Below are 24,843 nucleotides of genomic sequence, written 5' to 3'. Positions count from 1 at the left end.
ATTTAGAACTTTGGCAGGTATAGGGTCTTGTCTGGATTAATTAGGCTAGAGTGTAACTTGAGCTGGCCCCGCCGGCCAGCCTGGGACCGGGCCTGCTCTTCCGCACCCACCTCGCCAAGCCTGATATTTATATCTGTGGGGCAGTCTAGCGTAACGGTAACAGTGCACGGTAACTGTGGGGAAGACTAGCTGATTGGATGAAGACGGCTAGAGTGACAGCCTGGCCTGCCATTGACCCTCTGTCCAGCGGGGCTCACTACCAGATCAGGTTCCAAAGAACAGCATTAAAAAACCCCAAATGACCCAGTCATCACCAAGAAGAGCCACAGAGAGAGAGAGAGAGAGAGAGAGAGAGATGAGAGAGGGCCCAATGATGAGGAAATTAAACCTGTGCTGGACTGAAGGCAATAGTCAATATGAAAGTGTCTGTCTGTCACCTTAAGGTCCATTTCAATATTCCAACGGAGATGTAGATCTAAGATTACTTAAACAGCGCACTGTACTGTCAAGCAACTGAGACGGGTTAAGAAACCAACTTTCCGTTCCTCTTAGCAGTGATTCTATGATGTCTTGACCATATTCCCCGAAGATACCTGCCAAGTCTGAGCTACTATCAATGACACTGACCCCTACTGCTCCAGCGCTGTCAGTGCTGTATCTCTGGGAGCGTGTCTGGGTGTCTACTCATCATCTGTGAGTGGCTGTGGGGTTATTTATAAGCTATGAGTGTGCTGGGGAGTATGGGGAGGTTCTTTGTCTGAGAGTGTGTGTCTGTGTGATTGTGAAGATGATCTCACCTTTCCCATGCAGCTGCTGTTTAATCCCACCCATGGCAGACTCCACAGGTTCCATCAGCGGGGCCTTCTGCACGTCTGACCGTGCCTTAATCTCTGCCGACCTCCTCAGAGATATACGCGATGACTCTCTGTGGACTACACACACACACACACACACACACTCGATTTCAGGATAGGCTGATCATACTAATAGCTGCAGATGGCTGTGTTTTCATATTTCCATACTGATGTCTGGGATCCAGGTTCTGCATAATGGTTGCCAGACGAAAGAACTGGATGCAGCGTCTTGCATTTATCTAATGTCTTAACTGTGGTCAGCTAAATGAACCTCACAGCACCACACGCTAGACTTACGGCTTGATTGATTTGTGCCGTGATAAACGGCCATATCAAGCAACAGTAACTTGATGGGGAATCTGGTCATTCCTGAATATGTCAATGGTTCGTGTCCGGTATGGAGGGCCTGATGAGAGCTGAGGCAGGTTTACAGTTTTCTGTATCCTGTTCACTTACACCCAAGGGAAAGATTTTCATCAAACCGTAAACATTTACAACACAGCCAACTAGCACAAAATTGTGTAAAAATCACGTAGCCAGTTGCCCTCAGAGGCCAGTGTGAGTCAAAGTGACACGAGGGAAAACGCTCTGATTATTTTACAGACATTCAGCATCACAGTGGGGGCTTTCCTTCAGCTGAGGTAACAAAAGGAGATAATCAGGCCTTTGAGAGAGAGAGAGAGGGCATATGTGGTAAAAAAAAAAAAAAAAGCTCTCTCTATCTAACAAGCACAGGAAGAGAGAGAGACAGACAGAGAGATAGGGAAAAAGAAAACACTCACCTTTATCAAGGGACCTCTCGGTGGCCCCCTTCATGGGAGTAGCGATCTTCCTGACGATGGTGAGGTTGACCGTCTGGCCTGTCTGCTTCATCACCTCCAGCACCTCCTGGTTGGTGAATCCCTGGAGGTTCACTCCATCCAGCTGCCACAGAAAACAGGAAATGAGAGAGAGAAAGAGAAAGAGAGAGAGAGAGAGAAAGAGAGAGAGAGAGAGAGAGAGAGAGAGAGAGAGAGAGAGTGTGTATCTGTGTGAAAGAGCCCGTGGGACAAGAGAACATCACAAATTGTAGCTCAGAGACATGCTTCCCTACTTTGAAGATTTTGATGAAAACGTCAGTAAATCTGAGGATAGGATTCTGAGATTATCCTCTGTTGGTTTTTACTCCTCTCTGTGTCTAGAGCAGTGTTAATTAAGGCAGAGCTCATTAAAAAGTGATTAGGAACCCACCGCGATGATCCTGTCATGGACTCGGATGTTCCCGCTCTGGTCAGCTGCGCTCCCCGGAACTACGTTCTTCACAAAAACCCCCACAGCATCTGCCATGAGGAAGAGAACACAGCGAGATTACAGAAAAGGAAACAGCAACAGATTTACATTAGTGGCAATATCCTAATCCAGCGGCAGTTGCTATACAGCTATTGTACCAATAGGTATTCTATTACTGTCGGTATTATATGTGCAGATACTTGATTTTCATTTATGGTACGTCATCATGTTGTATTGAAAAAACAAAAGGAAGAAAAAAAAACAAACAAAAAAACACACTGCAACAATAGCTGCTTTTAGGTGTTTCTATACACACATTTTTCAGATGAATATCGAACCACAGACAGAATGACCCATTACAGCTTTAAAATAAACTCCTTTCTGTTTGTTTTTTACCTTCACTGGTTAAGGCATTGTACCCAATAATGGAGATTCCAAGGCTCTGGCCCTCCCTCTTCGTCAGTGGCACTTCATGGATCTCATAGCCCTCTAGGTTGGGCTGTGAAAAAAAAATATATATATCAGACCAGCAATAACTGAGACATTAAGGGTGACTTTGGTATCATAAAATCATACTTAAGTTATTACGGAAAATTTTGGTATTACGGTAAAATACAACAGATCATTTAAGTGGTTTTGAAATAAGCTGGACACACAGATCATATAACTTCGCAAACATTGGTCTTTAAGCCATTTTTTTCATGTTTTAAAATCGCGTTCCTTTCCTGCACATTCACAGACTGGAGATATTCTGGACTGATAAGAAATGACAAGAACGTGATCTTTACGTCTCAACTCATCCCACTTTAACAGGGCAACAGTCCGTCGCACTCACCGTCTTGTTCATTCTGCGAGGAGGCACGGGCGGCAGGGAGGTGACGGGCGCAGCGGCGGGTGCAGGAGGGGGTGGGGGTGCCGGCTGGAGTTTGCCCACGGGATCCCGGGCGATGAGCATACGCACCCGGCTCCCGCAGGCCTGCAGGACCTGCACCACCTGGTCAGTGCTCAACCCCAGCGTAGGGGTCTCACCGATCCGCAGGATGTGATCGCCTGTCTGCAGTCGTCCGTCCTTTCGTTGAGAATGGGGCGAGAGAGAGTAAAACATTTCAATCAAACTGCAGGGGATATTTACTCCACGCCAGAGACATGGGTTCCATTAAGGGGCAGTGATACTTGTTTAGTCACATAATAAAGAACGTGTAATGATTCATCACTTCTAAGTATACGTAGATGGTAGATATTTATTTGTGACCGACGCGGGGAACAAGAAGTGTGAATTAGACACTGTGGATATGCCTACATTTTCGAAAGCTGGCCCGAAAGTTTCATCTGTACATGATTTAATTCCAAACATATCAAATCAGCTTTAGGAAAATGAAGAATTCAATATTTAACAGCTGACAGGAAACCACGGAATTTAAGGCCAAATTTGTCAAAGTATTCAACAGGTGCATGAGCCATGCAAAGGCTGGTGTGGCCTTTCATTACTGCTAATGCGCTACTTGAACAGGACAGTTCCACTTGGGTTTGCCCAGTTAAGCTCAGAAATGTATTCTTCAGCTTCAGGGTTCAAGCAGAACAAACTGGGAAAAAAGAGGGGAAAAAAGGGGGAGTACTAAAGAATCATTATGAGAAGAGAGAATAGGAGCCTTTGTGAGGAAAAAAAGAAGACATGAAAGGCGTTTGATGCATCAACTCGCGCAGGAAATCTCCCCAACTTGTCCGTGCCTCTGTGCGTAGAGACAGCAGGGGTGCATTGAAGCCCAGCGCAACCATTAAACGTTGAAATGGGAAACGCCAGGGCTAACAAAGCCCCAATTTTGACAGCTTTTTTGGAGCATAAGCTCCAGTGATGTGTGAAATGCAGTGCTGTGGCTTTTGAACAAGAAGGGTTTTGTTGCCCAAGCTCTGGACATAGGGCGGGAGAGAGGAGGGGTGGGTTGGGGGTGGATGTGGATGTGTGTGTGGGGGGGGTGGGGGTGGCGGGGACGCGGAGTTTCAAAACAGGACAGGGGTTTTTGAATCCACATCCCTTCCTGGATAACACATCAAGAGGCCGAGGCAGACGTTAAATGTTTCTTTACAATCCACTTGCCGTAAGCCCCTGTGTTAACTCTGAATGTAGTCGAGCCGCAGCAAAGAAAAAGGCATAAAATAAAATCAAATCTCAATGGGATAAGAGGAGGTGAAAGGAGAATGTCAGGGCCTTTCGCATAGGCGTAAATCTCCCTGAAACATCTTTGTAACACAGCTCCACAGTGCTGGTACCTAGTTCAATTCAACATCTGTTAACGTCCTTTTTTTCTAGCATGCATTGTCTTTGAATTGATTTGTTGAAGTGCAGGCATTTTTTTTTTTTTTTTTTGCTTTCGGTATTGACTTGAAAGATACAAACATTTGTTCCACGCTGAAGTTTCAAGCTGACACACTAAAATGCACAGAGCATATTATTTAGCTTGTGCGTCAAACAGTGATTTGACTTAAGCATTCAAACAATGTAACGTAAGGTCTAGAATGCAATTAAGCTGAAGTATGATTGACTCACTCCCAAACAATGAAATGATGTCAAGGACAGAGTAGTTGAAAATGTTTGAAAAAAATGATGAAAGACCAGCTGATTATCACAAACACTGAATCACTTTGATATAATTTCATCTCACTCCATACTTTTTTTCACCGTTTTTACCTTGGCTGACATTTAAAGAGTTTCTTTTTAGTACCAACCTTGTCTGCCACGCTGTTTTCCACCAGGGTCCTCACCACCACACCTGTGGCTTTGCCTCCCACAATGCCGAAGCCCAGGCCGGAGCCGTCGTTCACCAGTTCGATCTCCTCCACGTGACCCCACTGGTCCTGCCAAAACAGACGAGACGAGATTCATTACAACACTGTCTTCTCACACAGGGGCAACAAAAGTTACGTATTTTGGGAATCCGAGGTCACCCGGACAGAGGTTACAGTCTCGCGACGTTCTGCCGAAGCGGGTTCTGCTAAATGCATTAAGGACGCGGTGCTTTTGAGTCATGTTTCTTTCAATCACCTCAGACGGCTTGAATGGCTTCATCAGAGGAGAGATATTACAAAGGTATGGCCGCTAACTATGTGTTAGAGCGGTGTCATAATAGGGCGAAAAATTCAAATGGACGTGTTAAATGTCAGACGTATAAGTCACTGATCAATATCGGGGTGAAGAAACCTCGAGAGTGCTCTTTCACAGCTGCTTTAACACACTGATCACACACAAGTGCCGTTCCTAATCGCTAAAGTCTCCTTGGGTTCTTATTAATGATCCCCAATCAGAACATTTCTTTTCTCTTATTACCAGAGCTTATCTGATGGGTGACTTCCTCAGCAATTTTCAAACTATCTAATGAAACCTGCTACGCCATTCGCTCTACCCCCAGGAGACAAAGTCTTAGCTCTCTTGCTTATCCCTCAAAAAAAAAAAAAAAAAAAAAAAAAAAAAAGGACAGAACTATTTCAGAGATAAGAACTCCAGCTAAAGCATTGGAGCAACCCCAATGTAATTTTTTTTTTTTTTTTTTTAACCTTTAGGTTGGATGAGGTCTTCAGTCTCACCCTAAATCAAACCGTGTTGATAAGTTCAACAGACAAGCGGTTCGCGTCTGCTTTACAAAAATAAAGGTACTGATTTTATTGCTTACTATTTTGAGGCTTTAAAAGATTGATGAGTGTCATTTGAATGATTGCTTTGCTTTGTTTGGGAAACGGAAAGAGAGGCAATACTGCAAATTAGAAGTTATGAGAATTACAGAGCAGGCTACGATGCCCAGCAGCCAAACATCACAAACGTTAAACACACCTGGCACTCCACACAGAAACACAACTGTCATGCAAGAGCGAAAATACGCTAAATCATGCCCTTTGGATGAGATCGGGGTGAATTGTAATGCCTTCCTGTTGACAACCCAAACATTTGAAATATTACAAAGTTTCTTGGACAAACAGTATTTTTTTCCCCCCTTAGACAGTTCTTAAATAAACAACGATACATTAGCGAACGTTTTAACGAGAAAGCCATTAAGGGAGACGGGTGCCAGGGTTCTGGGTTTCACAGAAAACAGCTCTACGGGGAGATGGTCTGGGACATTGCTTCCAGATTATTCCTGCGGGTACTGGGGTCTCAAGTCGTGCATCACAGTCATGCTTGTTTTGAATGTTTCCGTGTGCTATAATTAAGATTCAAGATAGTTTAACAAAATCTTTGGAGGCCATGACCAAAGAAAGTATGAGGGACATTAGGGAAGTAAAAAAAAAATATACCAAGGCAACATTACTGTGCACATTCCGCAATTTAAAGCACTAGGCAAAGAATCCCCAATGGCCTGATGAGAAATGAGAGCTTAGACAGATAAATATTTTCTCAGCTTTTCACAATGAGGAAACAGATTCAGACAGCGAGCGAGAGAGCAAGCAAGAGAGAGGGAGGGTGAGAGAGAGAGAGAGAGAGAGAGAGAGAGAGAGAGAGAGAGGAATGAGTGTTTAAATAAAAGTGTAGGCTGAGGACATCACACATATGTTTTGAGAGATGTCTTCATTGTTGAGCTTGTGTGGGCCAATTCTTGTCATGCAGTTACTAAATGTCTTTCGGTGATTGACAGGAGGTCAAGCATGACAAATGGGCTTCATTTCAGTTCATCTGCCTACCAGGAGGCGCGTCTAAACCATACAGGCATATAATGCACCAAGCAGAATGCAAATACCATACGACAATAGCTCCATGCATCTTCTATTTGACTCCTCCACTTTCAGCCACATTGGACGTTCAGTATGTTGTGAAAAGCCATATTTCCAGCAAATCCGAACTTTAAAATTTGATACTTACAGAAAAAATAACAAACAAGACCAGAGGTGCTTATTACGTTTGTTACCATGAATCGTGGCATTTGGTGACAGTTAGTTAAACTGGGCTACAGCAATCAAATAAAATCCAGACTTTTCTGCTCAGGGCTCCATTAAATCCGACCTCAAGACAAACAGCACATGAATTAAAACAAAACTAATGCCTGGATTTGATATGCAGGATATGGCTAAAGTCCAAGGGTATTAAAACAATATGAGCACTAAAGAACGAGGGGAAAAAAAAGGAAGGGGAAAAAAAAAAAAAGAGAAACACCAACATGACATAGAAATACACAACTCTAGTGGCTGATGCTAACCTGTGTTCAGTATGAATTGTAGTGTGTTTTATCTACCGTTTGAATTAAAACTTGGGACTATCGGTGCTTCGTTTGTGTTTAGACTTTATTTGAGTAGTTCGAGAAGCTTTTTGGGGTATTTAATCAAACCGAAGGAGGTAGAACCAATCTGTTTATTGTTAGACCGCTGGGTTAATCGAGTTCATCCTCTGACTGTTGATCTATTCCTGGCTCATTTAGACTCACTTAAAAGTTTATTTCTCCCATCCAGAGGAAGGACGAGAGGACCCTTCAGGCAATTTGAAGAGTCAAGTTTACTCATTCGGTTTCTCATCCATCTTGAGTTTGGCTAAGGAAAATGTGCTTTCCACGACCTAAAGGTTTAAGCGTGGTGGCTTTTTCAAAGGCCTCCACGTAAGGTAAACACAGATTCTCCTGAAAATTAAAAAAATAAACCTTAACCGGCTCCAGTTTTCGTCCCGTAAAAGCTGTGCTCAATGATTGTGTTTTAAAGTTTTAAAAAGAAAAAGTTTTAAATAAGAGTTTCAACTGAACTACATAAAACTTACAGCTGCAAAACAGAAAAGCATAACACAAGCCTTCAGTTTTTCAAGCCTTCACTCGTAAATTTAAGCGGTTACACATTCAAAAATTATGCAATGCTATTGAAGAGCACTGTCTACACTCCAGCAAAGTCCATGTAATGCCGATAGTGACTTAGAGCCCAGATCTGAAGCTATTTTGAAAATGATCTTAAACTGCACTGGGTAATCAACAGATAAATTCAAAGAACAACACTTCAACGCATCTTTGTATTTCAAAAAAACATAGGTCTCCTTAGAAGATGTCTTACGAACTTCCAAAACGCTAGGGCGGGACACATGCCTTACCGTCTGAATAGGCCCAGGCGCATGCGAGCTCTGTTTGGATGCAGTGTCCTTCGCCACCACTAACTCCACCCAGTCTCTGGACTGTTGCAGCAGAGTGATGGCCTGCTGCTGAGTGACACTCTGGTCCAGCGGAATCCCGTTGATGGCCAAGATCTGATCGTTCTCCTGCAACCTGCCATCTCTGTGAAACGCAGAATCGTTCTGCACCCTCAGCATTTGAAAATATTATGCACAGCGATATAAATAGATTAGATGAATAGATAATTTGATAAACGATGCATTTCCGCCGATGTCCTGAAAGAATAAGTCACAGAAGGTTATCTTTTCCATTAAATGTTTCTGTAATCATCTGAGTCGGGCTCTGGGCTGAGGCACTGACCTGGCTGCGATACTCCCAGGCTGCACCTGTCTGATGAAGACCCCGTGGCTGCCCACTCCCTCAGGCCTCAGGCCCACTACACTGAATCCCAGGCCTCCAGATAAAGGCTTAGGCAGCCTGATGTGCTCCGTCCTCCTTCCCTAAAGGGAAATACATTTCACAAATTCACTATGTGCTGAACTTATCACTGAAGGCACAATAAAATTATGCGTGGTGAATGTAGAGCAATGGATCCAATTCGAGAATTTGTGGATGACATTGAAACACATTGAAAATGAGAAAAACACTTTAAATTCTCAAAAAAAAAAAGGATAGAAACTAGAGAGAACATAAATTCTTCATGGATGTTTTTTTTCCCTCAGACCTTTGCTGCTGCATGTATCCATCTCTGAAGCTGCTCAGATGACACAGACGTCACCCCGGTGCCATTTGACACGACAGAGCCCTGACCGAGACTACTCGACGGACGACTGGCGCTGAAAATCAACTGGCCCTTCCTTGAGAAGCTGAATTCACTGCACGTATCTGGGGGCATGCAATTCAACTGCAAGAAAAGAAAATTATAATAGTTTACTTCTTCCTCTCCTTTCATTACACAATCAACCCTTTATCCTAAATCAAGTAATAATATTTTTATTAAAGCATTCCAATTATGTCCAGTGTAACACTCATCTGTAACTACTAAAAAATATGTCTATTTTATTTGAACATGTTTGTTACACATTTAGATGATCACTACTGCAGTATTTTACCCGCAGTCATTTTAAATTTGAACGAGGTATATGAAAGTGCACTGCAGTTGTTAGCCGTTGTATAAAGGAAGAATATAACGGAAGAACAGGATTGCCCTTATAAAGCAGAGCCAGTGACTGCAAAAAAAGAAGGGGGTGGGGGGAGATCAATACATTCCTCTGCAGCACTCCACGGTCCCAAACAGGTAATGTATTAATGACCTTTAGACTCACATTGTGGAAACTTATCAGTCTTCTGCTTATTTAGCCTGGGCTGACGGAGCATGTTCCCAGCCATTTCATCAATATATCTCCGACAAGGCAGTTACTCAAACCAAGACAGTAGATATTAAGGCTTGATAGAACCACAAAAAAAATTATTCACCACTCCCGTCTCTATATACACAATAGGTTTTCACCTGACGCATTCATAGGTGGCTGACTGACCTTCCAAGCACTTAGAATATGAATGCAGGCTTCTGTTATTGCCATTATCTTAATTTGGAGTGTGGGTTGTTTAATACGAAGACGTTTTTTTTTTGTGTGTCAATAAAAACTCTTGCTGAATACAAATAGCTACATGGGGCTTTGAGTGTGTCAGCTCAGCAATAAACTGACACACAGTGCTCCACACTGGGAACATTATGGTTGAAATGTTCATCTCAAAGCAGCAATTCTCATGAAATACCATTCATAACAGTAACTCATTTAATTAACCTTGAGCTACCCTGGTTCAGCCCGTTGACAACATCTTGGGAAAGCAGGGGCGGACAGGATGCAGTATCTTTAATGTAACTTAAAAATTAATGTCCAGTTCAGTGACAGAACATCAGAGCTTTGCAGAGCTTCACTGTGAGTAAGCAGTCTCTCAGTTATTGATTAATTGATCCAAAATGTTCTAATATCAAACTATGTCTAACCGCTGTTACAGTTTTTAAACTCATATTGTGATGGGTTCACAAAAGTTTGTTGTGGAATAGCTGCTGAATGCTCAGAGCGTCATAACTCATAGCTGTATCTCACCTGATCTCTGAGTTGTTTGACTGAGTGCTGCAGGGTGAGTATGTGATTAAACAGAGGGTTCTGGAGGGCCTCCCTAAGTGCCCCAAGTCGGTCGGCATGGGTCCACTCTTCACGTTGGAGTAACTTTGCCTGAAGCCTTTCCAAAGCTTGCAAAGCTTGCTGTCGCTCAGCTGTAGACACTAAAAACATGCACGCACGCACACATACACATACACACAGGAGGATGAAACATTAACACCACCAGTGCAACTACGGTATACCAGTTATGCTAATTAATCTGTAATAAAAGCAGCTTCACCTGTTGGAACATTTTCATACATGGTCCACCCCTATACTGACCAGTGCGATTAAATCTGTCAGGGAAGGTAAACCAAATATTAAAGCAGGTTGAGCCACGATCTGTGATCTGATAATAAGCTTATATTGGTTGAAAGTAATCCCAGTTTTACGTAGGGGAGAGAAAACGAAAGTTTCTCACTCTCTTGAGGAGAGTGATAAACATCATCCTAGAGAAAAGGCACTTCTAAACTTTGTCTGGACGGACAAGGCAAGGTTCGCAAATAAATTGTAATAATACATGTGTGTGTGTGATTAAACATTTCTGAACACAACACAAGCACGTTTACATGATAAGAAGGATAACATGAAACCCACTCTTTGTTTAAAAGAAAAGAAAAGAAAAGCATAGAAAACAAAGCAAAACAAGAAATATTTACTCTAGCAACGCATGCTACGGCTAATTTGCTAGCCGTATTTACGCAAGAAAGTAAAGCATGTCAGAACGAGAGTTTAACGATTATAAGACCATTTAACTTCAAAAGAAGGTCTGTAAACACTAACAGGCATAATAAAAGCTTCCTTACAAAATGAGCCTTGTTTAGTTACCGTTGAAGTTTCAGCTGTGATTTAGGTGTTTTCAACGCCCTTACCTGTCTGACGGAAGTAAACTAAAAGCTCTCGCCTCACCTTGGGACAGGAAGTGAGACGGAACACAATAAAACAAAACCGTATTGAGTTTCTGCTAAACAGAAAGACCCTGACAAGTTTCATAGCAACTCTATTACGTACACGCTTAAAAAGTAACGCATACAGGGGACGTCGTTAATAATAAAAAGATGACCTCAATAATATAAAAGCACCGCTTCCTCTTTTTGAAGGCTGCACTTGCCAACCGAGTGTTCTAACAACAGGTGCATGAATATGAGACTGGAAACATCGCCTAGCAAGTGTACGGTTGAAGTTCAGTGTTTCATTACCGTTGACAGTTCAAGCAGCGTTTAAGAGGGAACAACCATGTTATAAGCTAAATATCGAAGAACGACGATATTCACAGGTGTTGATCTTGTTATCAAACATACCTCTTGCTTCCATCAGTCATTCAACTGAGGCAAAGTAGCTATCGTAGCTATGCTAACTGTCTGAGAGCTTGAATAAGGTTAGCCACGTTAGCCAGGTGAAAAGTTGTTCGCTGCGTATCAACACACAGGAATACGAGTTGAATGAAACTCCCCTTGAAATGAAAACCCGTGATTAAAATGTGACAGTGCGGCCCACAGTTCGTAAAGTACTTAAAAAGTTATTTAAAACACGATTCTTACAGGTGAGTGTCTTCGAGTCTCCTTCGGAGATAATTCTGCTTTGTCTCTTTAAAAACTTCAAAGTCACGTGATGTAGTCACACTGTCAAACATGGCGTCTCCCTATAGTTTATTGTCTTGTATGCGTTCCTTGCCATTAGTAATATTATTGTCTTCTCTGTGCTGGAATTTGATATACAGTTTTGCAGATGACGTGGACAATTGTGAAAATCTGCGATTGGGACAATATCCTTGTGTCAAACTTCGTTCGCTACCTTGGTTATTTGTTTCAATTATTCAGTTTGCTAACTAGCCGTATGTCTAGCCTGACCAAACAGATTTTGATAGGTGTTTAAATGACCGACATAATTTGTTGTTCGTAGCAAGCGACAAGGGGAGACAGTCATTTCATACTTATATGCAGACCAGTTTGTTAACGATTGTGCTGCTGTTTTGTTGTTTATGTGTGTGTGTGTGTGTGTGTGTGTGTGTGTGTGTTCTCAATTCATCTTTCGCTGCAGTGATGTCACTGGCTAACTAGCTAGCTTTGCTAATCCCCAGTTTTGTAAATATTATGTATACTTTATTTGACGAATGTAAACCCCACTGACCCTGAGTGATATTCTAGGAATAAGGTGATTAACGGACGGGTATAATTTCATACTTTGTCATTTAGCACGTGCACTAACTGCACATAGTATTTCTCCGTTTCCTTGTTTGTTTAGATAATCAAACAGTTGTTTTTTTTTTTTTTTGATGTGGAAAAAACCTAGCTGCTTCAGATGACCAAAGAGATCAGCACTCGATTTGATCATATTTGTTGGTGTGATCTCTAAGTTAATACGACAACAACGACTAATACGACAAATACGATCAATTGAAACACCTCTCAGTACACTTATCGTTACGTGTTGTACACCGTAAGTGTCAACACAAACGAACAGAAGAATGCTCCATGTATTTTATTTTCATGGGGGAAGTGTATAGTGTATGTTATCTGGAGTCCTTATCTTTAAACCAGTAGTTCAAATGACGTATGATATTTGCTTTCAATTTGCTGGAGCTCAAACTCGTGGTTTCTCTCAAATATCTCTGTTTTTGCATTAGCATAGGACATTTTATGTAAATTATCAAGTGCAGAATTTTCACTGTGTTCTAATTTCTGTATGAAGATCAGCACACTAAGCATTAGAATGGGTACATCAGGATTTACTCAATCGAGATGTGTACACTTAATGATAGAATTGTTATATTTTTGTCCATGTATTATACATCCGATCTCAATGCTTTATTTGGGCTAATGATGGTCAGTTCATAATAGTTTCCTTAACTGTGAACAAGTATCGTTGTAAAGATCCAGTAATAGATGACGCCACTCAAGAGCCACAAAACTGCAAAGACTCGTTGGCCTGGGGTGAGTAGATCATGGTAATGCCACCCGTCACACAGGCTGTGGAAAAAGAATTCCATCTAGATTATTATTTGTCTACAGGTTGTGAAAGTGTATGCTAATTTACAGAAATTCTACCACAGACTACTTTTCCACAAATCTGTCTGCTGGTTCGAAATCAAAATGAGTAATTTCCTGGTTATTGGATCTGTATAGTTTTTTTTTTAATATATATATAATTATGGTATGTTTTAAGTAGTATGTTCTTAGATATGTTACTTGTTCCCTGTAGCTGTCTCACCCTGTCTTTATGTATGTGGAATGTTTTCTCTATGGATGCAGCATGGGTGGAAGCCAAAGCCAAATTTTCTACAATGTGGGATAATAAAGTGAATCTTGATCTTGATCTTGATTTCAGTGGAATGTTGTCCTGCTCCCAACGTCAGCTGTCGCTTAGCAAATGGGACCACGTTTAAGTTCAGCGGGGAAGAAGTTGGTTTCAACAAAAGTATCCCGTGCCGAAATGTGTATGTCATACCCCTCACTCGCTTACCGTTGCTTAATTTTCAATAGGAGTTTCCAAGTAAATGTGATTTATCCAAAATGTGATGTAAAACCTAACCGATGTCCACACCAGACTTGAATGAACAAATTGATTGTTATCATTTTTTAACCCGAGTCATTTTGTGAAAGCTGTTTATTTTAAATGGATGAATTAGCTGTTCAGTGTCATTAGTGCTGACTTGTAATTTATATGAATGTTTTGATTACTTTTTTTTTTTCTGGCCTATTAGGAGCGGTTACTCATACAAAGTTGCTGTTGCTCTGTCACTCTTCCTGGGATGGCTTGGAGCGGATCGGTTCTACTTGGGTTATCCAGCCTTAGGTAAATATTTGGTTTGCGCGCTGTTCAACAAATGATACCAAAAGTAACGCTTGCATGTGAACGGCTTAAAAATGAGGTGTCTGAGTGTGTTGGTGGTTTTCTGGCTTTTATATTTTTATTTTACTTGGTTGCAGATTTATTTCAAAATAATGAACTCATCGCCGTTTATTTAATATTTTCCAACACACAAAGTGAATGACTCCAAACGAGAGATTTTTCATGCTCTTATCCATTACAAACGGAGACTCTGCAACATGTGGGGGGGGAAAAAATGATCACACGTTTCCGCCTTCATTGTTTGGCTAAAAGCAATTTGACTCAAGAGACCTTTGGAGCAGGCTTACGTTGTCAGCCGAGGGAGGACTGAATAATCTAGACCTGACATCATTTCCTTCCGCATCCATTTCAAGGACACACCTTTCTACCAGATGTGTTCCGAGGCGAGAACTTGGGAGTGCGCTGTTATGCTCTGGTTATTTCGGAATCTCAGTACGCTTACAGTAGTCCACGTTCTGCATCATGGCTTTTATTTTATTTTGTACGGTACTTTGCTTGCGTTTGTTATTAGCTGATGGGCGATGTTTGTTCCTTGGGGGGGGGGGGGGGGGAAATATTGGCAGTAGCAGAGTGCCACATACCTGCACACCTCCGGTTAGTTTTTAGACGTTTACTGTCTATTGAAACTCTGGAATGTGCATGATGCGGCGTCGCTGCTCAGAGAACGGGGAAAAATACGTTTGAAAAACGTTCCTATTCGTTAGGTCACGCAGTCATTTTAATCCAGCAGAGGCGCGACAGCAGTCCCCCACCACAAAAAGAAAAGAACCAGAAAATTGCCTACCATGCTTTTCACGAGTAGCAGAAAACCATTTCCAGCGATCTTTGTTTTTCTCACTGTGTTCTAGTTTTACACCTGTTATATGAGAACAACACATGCCCTGAATGAACGCTAAGCAAGTAAACCAACATTGTAGAATAAGTGTAAACCCTCAGGAGTCAACACTGCCTGTGTGGAATCCAGCATGGCTGCCATTATCTCACCTAGAAGTGCTTACACTGGCAAATTGAGCCATGCGTCTAAAAAAAACAAAAAAAAAACAAACTAAAAGCAGTGCCAGGTGTGATGTGAAGTCAGGCAGGTTTCTCTCTCTCTCTCTCTCTCTCTCTCTCTCTTTATGTTTAAGAGTTTGTTATCAATTAAACACCTGCGTGATTACAAAGGCCCAAGGGTTGTTTGGGCCTCTCTTGTTTCTGGGGCTTTTTTTTTTGGTTGTTGTTTTTTCTTGGCCAGACACAAAACCTTTGAAAGGTAAACTCACGCGGTGCAGACATAAGAGGGTTCTGCAGGGCCACTTGACGTGGTCCGGCACGACACAGGACTGCTCTGAAAGCCGCTGGGCTATTAAGCTCTTAAGGTCAGGCTCGCGTTCTGTTGTCCAGACGCTCAGCACGTACCCTTTTTGAAATTTCTGTCCTTGAAGAAACACACTTTAAGATCACCGTGAGTAATTTCCAGCGCAATTAGTGACGATTAGCATTAGCAATAATTATCCTGAAATGGCAACGTTGTGGGGGTTTCTCATTGGACGGCAGTCCATATCGCAACGTGAGCTATTTTTTTTTTTTTTTAAAGACGTTTAAAATATATTAAGGCTGGCCATCATTTCAACAATTTTAAATAAAAAAATGATTACTTTGCAGACATAAAAAAAAAAAAAAATAGAAGTTCTAGAAGTGCTTTGGCAGCCAGTTAATATGATCATTGAACTCAGTAAGAGGCTTTGTTCACTGTGTGGTGTGCAAATAATGCATTCTCTGGCTTCAGAATTATTGCCCTCTGGGTAGTTTACACTCGTATGCGTCTGAATGGGTGCTGAGCTGGACAAACCACAACTTTTCAGTCACAACAAAAGGAAAAAAAACAATTAGTGCTGCAGAGAATCGCCTGTGGAGAACATGGGAATTTCTCTCACCTGGAAAAAAAAAACCCCGTATCGGGGCAGAATCTACAGAGTAAACAAGTCCTTCTTTGACTTAGAGGTTATGTAGCTATTTTACCATTTAACTGTGTATGAAGAGGTATAAAACAATGGAAGGCAATGGACATTAGATCTTGAAGTGAGGTGGTGCTTTAGTAAGCCTGCAGTGCTGTTTGGTTCAGTGGCAGATGAAGCTGTGTTTGGTTTGCCACTCCTCAGGCCTGCTGAAGTTCTGCACCGTGGGATTCTGTGGAATCGGAAGTCTGGTGGATTTCATGCTGATTTCCATGCAGGTGAGTGGCCCCGGCTTTATCTCTTTGTCTCGTGTTTACTTCTGTTTGTATTATCCACGCTTCTCCGCAGTAAACAGTAAGAGCAATCAATCTGTTCCTATTCATACGATGTAATGTCGCCATTTGATTTGTGCAGTTTAATCAAAGGCAGGGCAATTGGGTTTTAATAGATTACACCAGTAATGATAAACCTTTTTTTTTTTTTTTTTCGGGGTAAACTGAGGAGAAAAACCAAAATCTCACCTCTCATCAGAAACACTGAAGCGTCAGGTTCTATATGAAGTCAAGTGGCCTTGTATATTATGTCAGGCAGAAATGAACAGAGGACAGAATGGAGACCCTGTTCCTCGCGGTAGTGACAGGGCTCTCGCGTGTCAACGAGACTGTTTATGTTCGCCGCCACCTGTGCCTCTGTGAGGTCTGCCGGAGCAGCGAGCGCAATGAAAGGGGCTAATGAGACTGTGGTTTGTTTTGCCCCCACCCCAACCCCCCCCCACCCCCCAAAGGCACACTGTCCCTGAAGACCCCCATTAAAACCCCCATGCCTGACAGAGAGAAAAATGGCAGTCCATTTGTCATCCTGTTAGCACTAAGCTCACCCTCTCTATCCTAATTAGGCCCTGATGGCTGAATGAAGCTATACACGGGAGAAGCAGGCGCTCGGCTTCTGTTTGCTCTCCAGTCTGATGAAAGATGGATATGACTAGATCTTAATTGAGGTTTTGCATGTTAAAGAACAATGCAAATTGTTGTATCTTTTTATGATTCCGCAGAGGGTTGTGTGTCAGAAATGTTTTGCCGCTGTCGTTGTTGTTAAAAAAAATTTGTTTCATCGATATGATTGGTAAACTATAAGCATGAGTGTTTTAAAATGAATCCATTCATACGTCGTTGCAGTCAATAATTGCACTTCTTTGATCCTGCAAAATATTGCGTTGAATAATGAGCTATATATGCTTTCGAAGATGTTTTGAGAACAGTGTGATTTAGAGTGAGCAGTCTCTCAAAATTCTGTTTCCAGAATCCGTTCCTTTTGATCTCATCAACCGTATAGACTGAAGAATTCATTTGTTAAAAAAAACCAAACAAACAAACAAACCAAAAAAAACAAACAAAGTAACAGCATTTGAGAAATGCTTTTTTTTTTAATATATTTTTGCTTTTACGCTCTTGTGCCACCCTTTAGCACATCACTCTGTTTTATAAACAAAAAAAAAAATAACACACTTCTGTCTCTTTCACATAATTCCTCTTTTATTAATTTGCTCCTCTTCCTCTGATGAGCCTACTCTCCTCTGTCAGCTGGGGATAAATAAAGCAAGCATTTTTTTTTTTTTTTTTTTTTTTAAATAGCCGTGACAACTTTGATTAAGAGTGGCTCTCCAGTGTTTATTGTTCTCTTAATGTCTTATTGAGGGCCCTGGGAGAGCAATGCTTTTAAGAAGTGCCTTTGGCTCTGGAAGCAGCCACACACTTACATTCTCAATTAGCTGTGCTGCTGTCTGGGCTCTCCGTTTTTGAAATTGTGACACTTTTGATAAAGGGTATCGCTTCCCTTGAGAGGCCATTTATGCGTCGCAGCACCCGCTAAAGCTCCATATTTTAAGCCTAACTACCTTGACTAAGAGCGGCGTCGGCCAGGAAAATGCATCCGTGAGAACTAATGAATAAACACCTGGGACTTGTTACTTTTATTTATATTCATCTATTTTGTCTCAAGGAGTCACTCCCTTGTTTAGGACATTTGCCCCCCCCCCTCCACCCCCTCCCAGAATTGGAGATAAACGATCATTGCGCAACTATTCAATTTGTGCCCAAAAACCAAGAGAAGGAAGGACTTAGCGAGTGACAGATTGGCTGTTAATTCACGAATGGAGCACTGTTTGGTCTTACTTTAGAGTGCGGCAGTCTACTGGACTCGCCGACGAATTGAGAAAAACGAGCACGAAAGCGTCCAATCAGGCGCTGTTGGTCTGGGGCCAGTCAAGTGCTAATCTTGATGTGGTAGAAGTCAGAATCAGGCGGTGTCTGGTTTTCGCGGGAGCCTCACGTCCCGGCGCTCGGGACCAGATGTGTGTTATCAGGACCTTGTCTGAGAGCAGGGTAACCCAGGCCAGGTGTTGAGCAGGCATTCTGCAGGAAGCCATTACGCCGTCTTGGTGCGTCAGACCGAGTGAGTCAGACAGATAGGAGCTGATCTCAGACCTGGCGTCAGCCCAGTCCGGCTCTGCGTTAATTCCCGCACTCTGATCTGAGGACTGAACGAAACACCAGAGACCAGATTTAAAACGTCATCCGTCCCTTCCCTTTCAAAGAAATCATCATGCTGTTAGAAGTCATTTTGGTAACAGACCGAATCATTGTTAGCCAAATGTGTGACCAATTAAAACCTCATACCAGTCATTGATCATGTTTTAAACTCCGATTACAGATATATGGGATGGAACAAATTGACATTATATTTCCTTTGGTGTGTAATACATGTGTTTTTCGTTGATAAGTTCTGTCTTTTCTCGTCGTGTCCTCTCCTAGATTGTGGGACCATCTGATGGTTCTGACTATATTGTGGATTACTATGGGGCCCGGCTCACACGACTTTCCATCACTAACGAAACCTACAGAAGAACACAGCTGTCTTGAGGAGAAAGAGGGTGAGGAGGTTTTTTCATTTAAAAAAAAAGTATATCCAATGAATACAATGCTGAAGTTTGGAACTGATTAAGAGACTGTGGTTGTGAAGACAGTTTTGTCTGTAGGCGTTATAGTTTGTTGTTTGTAACTCAAGGAGCCAGAAATGTCCCACTCTAAATGGTGGAGTGTTGCACCAACAGAGTAGTATTGGTCATAGTAAAAGTGCTGCAAAGTAGATTTCAAAAGGGTGATTTTCCAAACCTCGAGCCTCATTTGAATTAAACCTGTACAAACAGAATATCATAGCATATAACTTTAAAGTGATGGAACTAACTCATGGAAAGGTGACACTGTAGAAGAACAAAAGAAGTCCAAAATGAATTTCAGGTACTGAAGACCAAGTATTAATGTGAAAATCGTTCTTTGGTTATAGTTTCAACTTCTCTCTGTAGTATGTTCCGTATTGGTGACAGTCTTAAATGACCTCCATTGGTAGGAAAGCAAACTTTGGGGCCAAGGACACCTTCAACTGGGCCTCAGAGAGGTGAAGCCCCTCCTGGTTCTCCCCATCCCTCCCTCCCGCCTCCCTCTCTGCTCCCCAGTATAGGCACCCTGCTCTTGGGAGGGAGCGATTAAATGTCAGCTCGCAAAGCAAACATTGAGAAAACATGTTTGAATCGTGAGGCCGCACTCATTACAGCTGACACCCGGAGTGAATCTGTTATAACCCGCCTGCCCCTAGCCGTATCCCTTATAGACACGCATACAGGACACGCTTCCATTTCAAAAAGAATATATATATATATATATATATATAATCCCAGTGCCGTGTCCAGCACGTTCATCTATCATTCCCTTTATCACTGTCTTGCCGTATCTGTCTGTTTTCTTCTTACTCCCTCTCTCTCTCTCTCTCTCTCTCTCTCTCTCTCTCTCTCTCTCTCTCTCTCTCTCTGCTAAGCTTTAAGTGCTATGGTGCATTGGTGGTGACAGGAGTGTTTTAGTGAATCAGACCCATGTGGAGTCCATTACGAGCTCGGCAGTGTTTACATTGTTCCCGTGTGAGACGCGGAGAGAAACAGCGAGAGAGAGAGGGAGAGAGAGAAGGGAGGAGCTGAAATGTTCACTCCACCCGTCATACTCCTACACCACACAGACTCTTACACAAGTCACTCTCCGGGTTCTCACACTACTGGGACTTTTATGTCGCAATGTTGCAAAAACATTGGAAGACGGTAGACCCGCATCAAGAGCAGGCCATAAATTCTGAAAGAAATTCTCCCTAACGTAGTCCTGTTCTAAAATTCAACGTTAAACGAAGCTCGGGAGATCTTGCGTGCCGCGTTCCGAGGGGCGTCGTTACCACGGCACTGCTCTGATGTCAGTCTAGCTTGAGAATAACCTGGTGTTTGCTCTTTGCTCATTTTATTCATGCAATCAGTATAGAGGAACATTCAAATCGAATGAAAACAAGGAGTTTATCTTAAAATCATGGCTGGGTTTTTTTTTGTGTCAAGCTAAACTAATATCTTGCCGTGACGTGGAAAGGCACTCACAGTGATTATGCAGTATCACATTTCTCATCAGTTGGTTCATAAAGAACGAGACTTTGCTGCACTGCTTTTCCTTATGTCATAGATTATTTCTTCAGAAAGACACGTGTGTCGTTTTGCACCGTTCTGTTACTGAATATTGATCTGAACAAAATCATCTCCCGTTTCCTCATTTCAGGTTGTTGAAACGCACGAGAGACCAACAGCACTCCAGAATAATGACATGTAAAGCAGTTTTCCTTTCTAGTTAAATGAGAATATACAACCTCAGCCGACTGCTGTACGTGTGTAAGAGGACTTGGTAAATAATCAAGGTCATAGAGTGTTGGGCTTTTGAAGTTTTGGTTGGTGCTCTGTACTTTGACCATGGGGTTAAGAGTCTTCATAGAACCTTTGCACATCAATCTTCTATCCCTCTTTCCCTCACTCTCTCCATTCCTCTAAAATAGAGCCCACCCTTAGAACCTTTCAGTATGTCTGAGTGTGTTTCTCTTTGCTGTTGGCTGTAAAGAAGTCTTTTGATGTTTGCTGTCTTGATGTAATTTTGAATGTCTGTAAATAAAGTTATCCTTTTATGAAATAAAAAATCTGTCTGTAGTTCATAGGATGTTGCAAAACATCTCTCTCTCTCTCTCTTGCGCTCTCTCACTCTCTCTCTCTCTCTCTCTCTCTCTCTCTCTCTCTCTCCCTCTCTCCCTCTCTGCTTTAATTATAGAGGTGTAGCAAACTGCAGTGAATGGAACGCTACCAGCATTTAATATAGGCCCACAACACACTTAATATCGCCTGTGGGTTTTGTTTTCTATCAGAAAGCTCTTCACACACGATCTGTGTTTAAGCAGTGTCAAGTTCTGCTTCAGTCTGACTCAAGCATGTCTTCGCTTACCAGCTTAGTCGCACCATCGTTAACAAACTCCAGTGGAGTCAGTGTGTAAGAGTCAAGTGATTGCTGCGTTGGCCTGTCACACTACATCTGTGTGTGAGTCATTATGAAGTGAACTGTCCTTGCCACAACATGCAGAGCTCAGCGTGTGGATGTGGAAATGGATCCCTCCTTTTCCCCAGTGGACCTGATGATGACTTACCAGCCCTGGCATGGGATGTTCTCTCTACAGCAAGCCCCAGGAGACGGAACCAGTCATCCATACGCTTTTTATAGTATTTCAGAGACACCAGTCTAAAGAATGAGTTTCCCTGTTTGTCCATCTGAATGTTTTCCTTATTTTGTCTCAGTTGTCAAAGATGATTGAAGGAACATGAAATGATCACCGGAATAACTGCTGCATTTTTTTTCACTGTTTAAATAACTAAATAATGGATCTAATGAATGAATATTATACAGTAGAACTCTTCAGTTTCAGCTTTGGAGGTTTCATCTTTACATTTGTCCTTAGTCTCTCCTTTTCCGCCACAAGAATTTTAAACTTACACTTTAAAGAGGAGAAATCAAAGGAAACGGTCAAACTAATTCCCTCTCCTCTCTGCTCACTTCTTCCAAAGTCTGTGCTCTTAACTTCCCTAAAGCATAGCTTATCAATACACCACAAGGATAAGAGCTGGGAGATTTATAGAGCACTTTCCACACCAGAGCCGCAGAGCCTAGGCCCACTGCTCTCACCTCACCCGCCCCCTCCCCCTCCCCCCCCATCCCTCTTCTGAAGGAGGAGGAGGAGTAGGAGGAGGAGGAGGCCATTCCTCATCCGGGCCGGTGCTTTATAGGTGCATGCCCCTGCACTCCGGATAGATGAAATGGAAGAGAATCAGGGAGGGGAAGCAGCACAAAGGAGGGGTGCAGTACAATGCCGAAATAAAAAACAGTCCTCTAACCTGAGGAGGAATAATCCTGCATTGCAGACCTCATTGATTCCTCCCACAGTCTGAGACAAAAGTAAGAAGCTAGTGAAGGGAGAGATGAGAAACGAACGAGCCAATCATTGTCTCTGTGGTTCAGGTTTGGCGTGTGGAAAGGCTTTGTGGACCTGTGTTGGGCGGAGGGTGAGCCAGGGTAGGACGGGGAAGATTTATACCGGTTTGCTGATAGTGGAGGTACTTGCGGCCTGACTTTTTTTTGGCCAAAATCGTGATGTCAGAGGGCTCAGACGGATGAGGGTGGGGTGGGGGGAGGGGGGGGTTGGCGCTATTTCATCTCACTCTTATCACACGATGTCCATCTGCAGAGTCTGGAGCAATCAGGGACTCCACAACTCTACCAGAGAAAGATCTCTGCGGTACTCGGAAAGAGAACAAGTACGAAGTACAAGTAAAAAGGCATGAGCAGGGGGAGGCACAGTGAGGGAGAGAGAGAGAGAGAAAGAGAGAGAGCAGAGAAATCCCGGTGGTTAGGTCACCGGGCCCTTGACAGCATTTGCTTGTCTTTATGAAAGCCAATGAGATCAGAGTGTGACAGAGGAGAGTTCTAGCAGGCTGTGTCACGGGACCCTGCGGGTGGGGTCTCGGAGAGAGGGAGAGGCAGTTACAGGGCTGCAGTGAGGCGACTGCGTAATACAAATTCAGAAACTGCACCTCAGCTCTGGGACCGGACTGCGAGGCATGAAACATGAGCAGTCAGAACTGTTGAACCCGCTTTCAGGGGAGGTTTCTCTCCTGTTGAGAATTATAGTTCTGGGACTCAATCATAAATGGAGCACTCGTACACCACTCGTATTGACAGGTGTTTCTGGTGGGCTTCGGGCCAAGAAAGCTTCATGTAGAACTGCCACAGTTACTGTCAAGTACCACTCGAGAGATTTCAGAACAATTTTATAACACAGAGAGTTTGTGTTAGGACTTAAAAACCTTGTAGAAGGTTTCCACAGATCAAATGAATCATGGATCCACATACTGAGGCTAGATGATTCTCGTGAGGTTGGGCAAAGTAAATTAAAAACACATTTGTCTTAAACCACTTGATTCTCAGTAACTCACAGAAACGTGTAATGTTTTTTTTTTAATTTCCCCTTCATCTTTTCATATCAAAATTCTGCAATTGCTAAAGCATCGAACATTTGTCCAGCTGCATCACATTCCCCAACAATCTCCTTTTGTGTAACCGTAACCTGAAGTGCACTTACACACAGTGTAAGACACAGGTCACACACCATTAGCGGGTTTCGTATCAATCTTTTGGGTATTTGCTAAATGTGTTTGACCTTCAGTCTGGATCCTGGCTGTGTAAGCTTATCTCTCTGGCTGTGGTCAGGTCTCACAACCCCTACGTGCCTGCAGTAGGAGTGACAGGGTGTTTTTCAGAGACAGCCAATGATGAATGGCATGTAAAAGCCCCTCATGTGCAGACCAGCAATGACTAAGCACAAAACAAACCGTGCGGCCCCGGGTCCTGGGCTTCCTGCAATACATCACATTTCACCGCAACAGCACTCCATAACTGTAGCACATCACCGAAACGGCCAGAAACTTCGCATGGAGCTGTAACATGTCTGAGCAAAGCATGTGAGGGGGGGGGGAGTTGCATGTCCAAAGTGGAAGCTGCAGCAGTGAAAACATAAAGAAATCATTGTTCTCCAGCTGTCCCTGATTTTCATACATTTCATATGTCACCCCCCTTTTCTCCCTCTCTCCCTCCCTAACCTAACCCCTCATCTAAAAGTACATCCTGTTTTTTGGCAAGTCCTTGGCTGGGAGAAATTTTTCGGACTTGGGCCCAGCCTCTTTATATATCCATGCGGGGTCACGCGCCATGTGTGTTTAATCAAAATTCAATTACGGCACTGTACCACGCTCCAAAGCTCCCTCAGCCCAGGTTATGAAGTATGATGAAACAGACCTGGTCTAATTGGTTCAGTATGGAGGCAACATCTTCCCCCAACATGTAATGATAAATAGCTTCCTGTGTCTGAGGCTGTCAGAGGTATGTGAGTTTACTGTCCCCACCCTACTACGACGCTCTTGTTTTTGCCTTTGGGGCGGGGTGAAGATGGTGGGAAGTTACATCACCCCTTCCCAGTTTGAGGGGGAAGAAGGTCAAGGCTGACGCATTTAAAGAGCCAGCTCTCTTTGTGCGTGCTGCGTTTATGTTGTCAAAGCTCATTTCTTGGATCCTGAAGAAGTTCTTATAGGTGTTGGGGCTTTGCTGCAGTTTGATTGGACAGAGCCGAAGGGGGGAGGGATTTGTGACTAACCATCACACGACCCATTCTGAGAGTACCCCGTGACATTGCCGCCCTTTCCACACAGCGCTTACACATCCTGACATATAAATCTTACCTTGCC

General features: G+C 42.8%; 2 protein-coding genes across 2 annotated transcripts in view; one reads left to right on the top strand and one right to left on the bottom strand.

Annotated features, from left to right (window-relative positions):
• Positions 1-11,677, bottom strand: part of patj (PATJ crumbs cell polarity complex component) — an 80,749-nt gene extending 69,072 nt beyond the window's left edge. The window contains exons 1-12 of the mRNA XM_030791049.1: positions 11,664-11,677; positions 10,604-10,658; positions 10,306-10,484; positions 8,916-9,095; positions 8,552-8,691; positions 8,173-8,353; positions 4,848-4,976; positions 2,959-3,192; positions 2,520-2,622; positions 2,085-2,173; positions 1,637-1,778; positions 798-932 (exon numbers count right to left, since the gene is read on the bottom strand). Of these exons, the coding sequence (XP_030646909.1) occupies positions 798-932; positions 1,637-1,778; positions 2,085-2,173; positions 2,520-2,622; positions 2,959-3,192; positions 4,848-4,976; positions 8,173-8,353; positions 8,552-8,691; positions 8,916-9,095; positions 10,306-10,484; positions 10,604-10,625 (1,534 nt within the window). The 5' untranslated portion in view covers positions 10,626-10,658; positions 11,664-11,677. The remainder of the gene's footprint in view (positions 1-797; positions 933-1,636; positions 1,779-2,084; positions 2,174-2,519; positions 2,623-2,958; positions 3,193-4,847; positions 4,977-8,172; positions 8,354-8,551; positions 8,692-8,915; positions 9,096-10,305; positions 10,485-10,603; positions 10,659-11,663) is intronic.
• A 335-nt stretch (positions 11,678-12,012) lies between these two features.
• On the top strand, positions 12,013-21,154 carry tm2d1 (TM2 domain containing 1). Its single transcript, XM_030791875.1, has 7 exons — positions 12,013-12,127; positions 13,222-13,295; positions 13,690-13,798; positions 14,066-14,157; positions 16,356-16,429; positions 18,962-19,080; positions 20,792-21,154. Exons 1-6 carry the CDS (start codon positions 12,024-12,026, stop codon positions 19,067-19,069), a joined length of 561 nt encoding a protein of 186 aa, XP_030647735.1. The 5' UTR covers positions 12,013-12,023; the 3' UTR covers positions 19,070-19,080; positions 20,792-21,154.
• Positions 21,155-24,843: the final 3,689 nt, after the last annotated feature.

The sequence above is a fragment of the Chanos chanos genome, chromosome 14 (genome assembly GCF_902362185.1).
Source record: "Chanos chanos chromosome 14, fChaCha1.1, whole genome shotgun sequence".
Lineage (NCBI taxonomy): Eukaryota > Metazoa > Chordata > Actinopteri > Gonorynchiformes > Chanidae > Chanos > Chanos chanos.
This window is presented reverse-complemented; position numbering and strand designations above follow the sequence as displayed.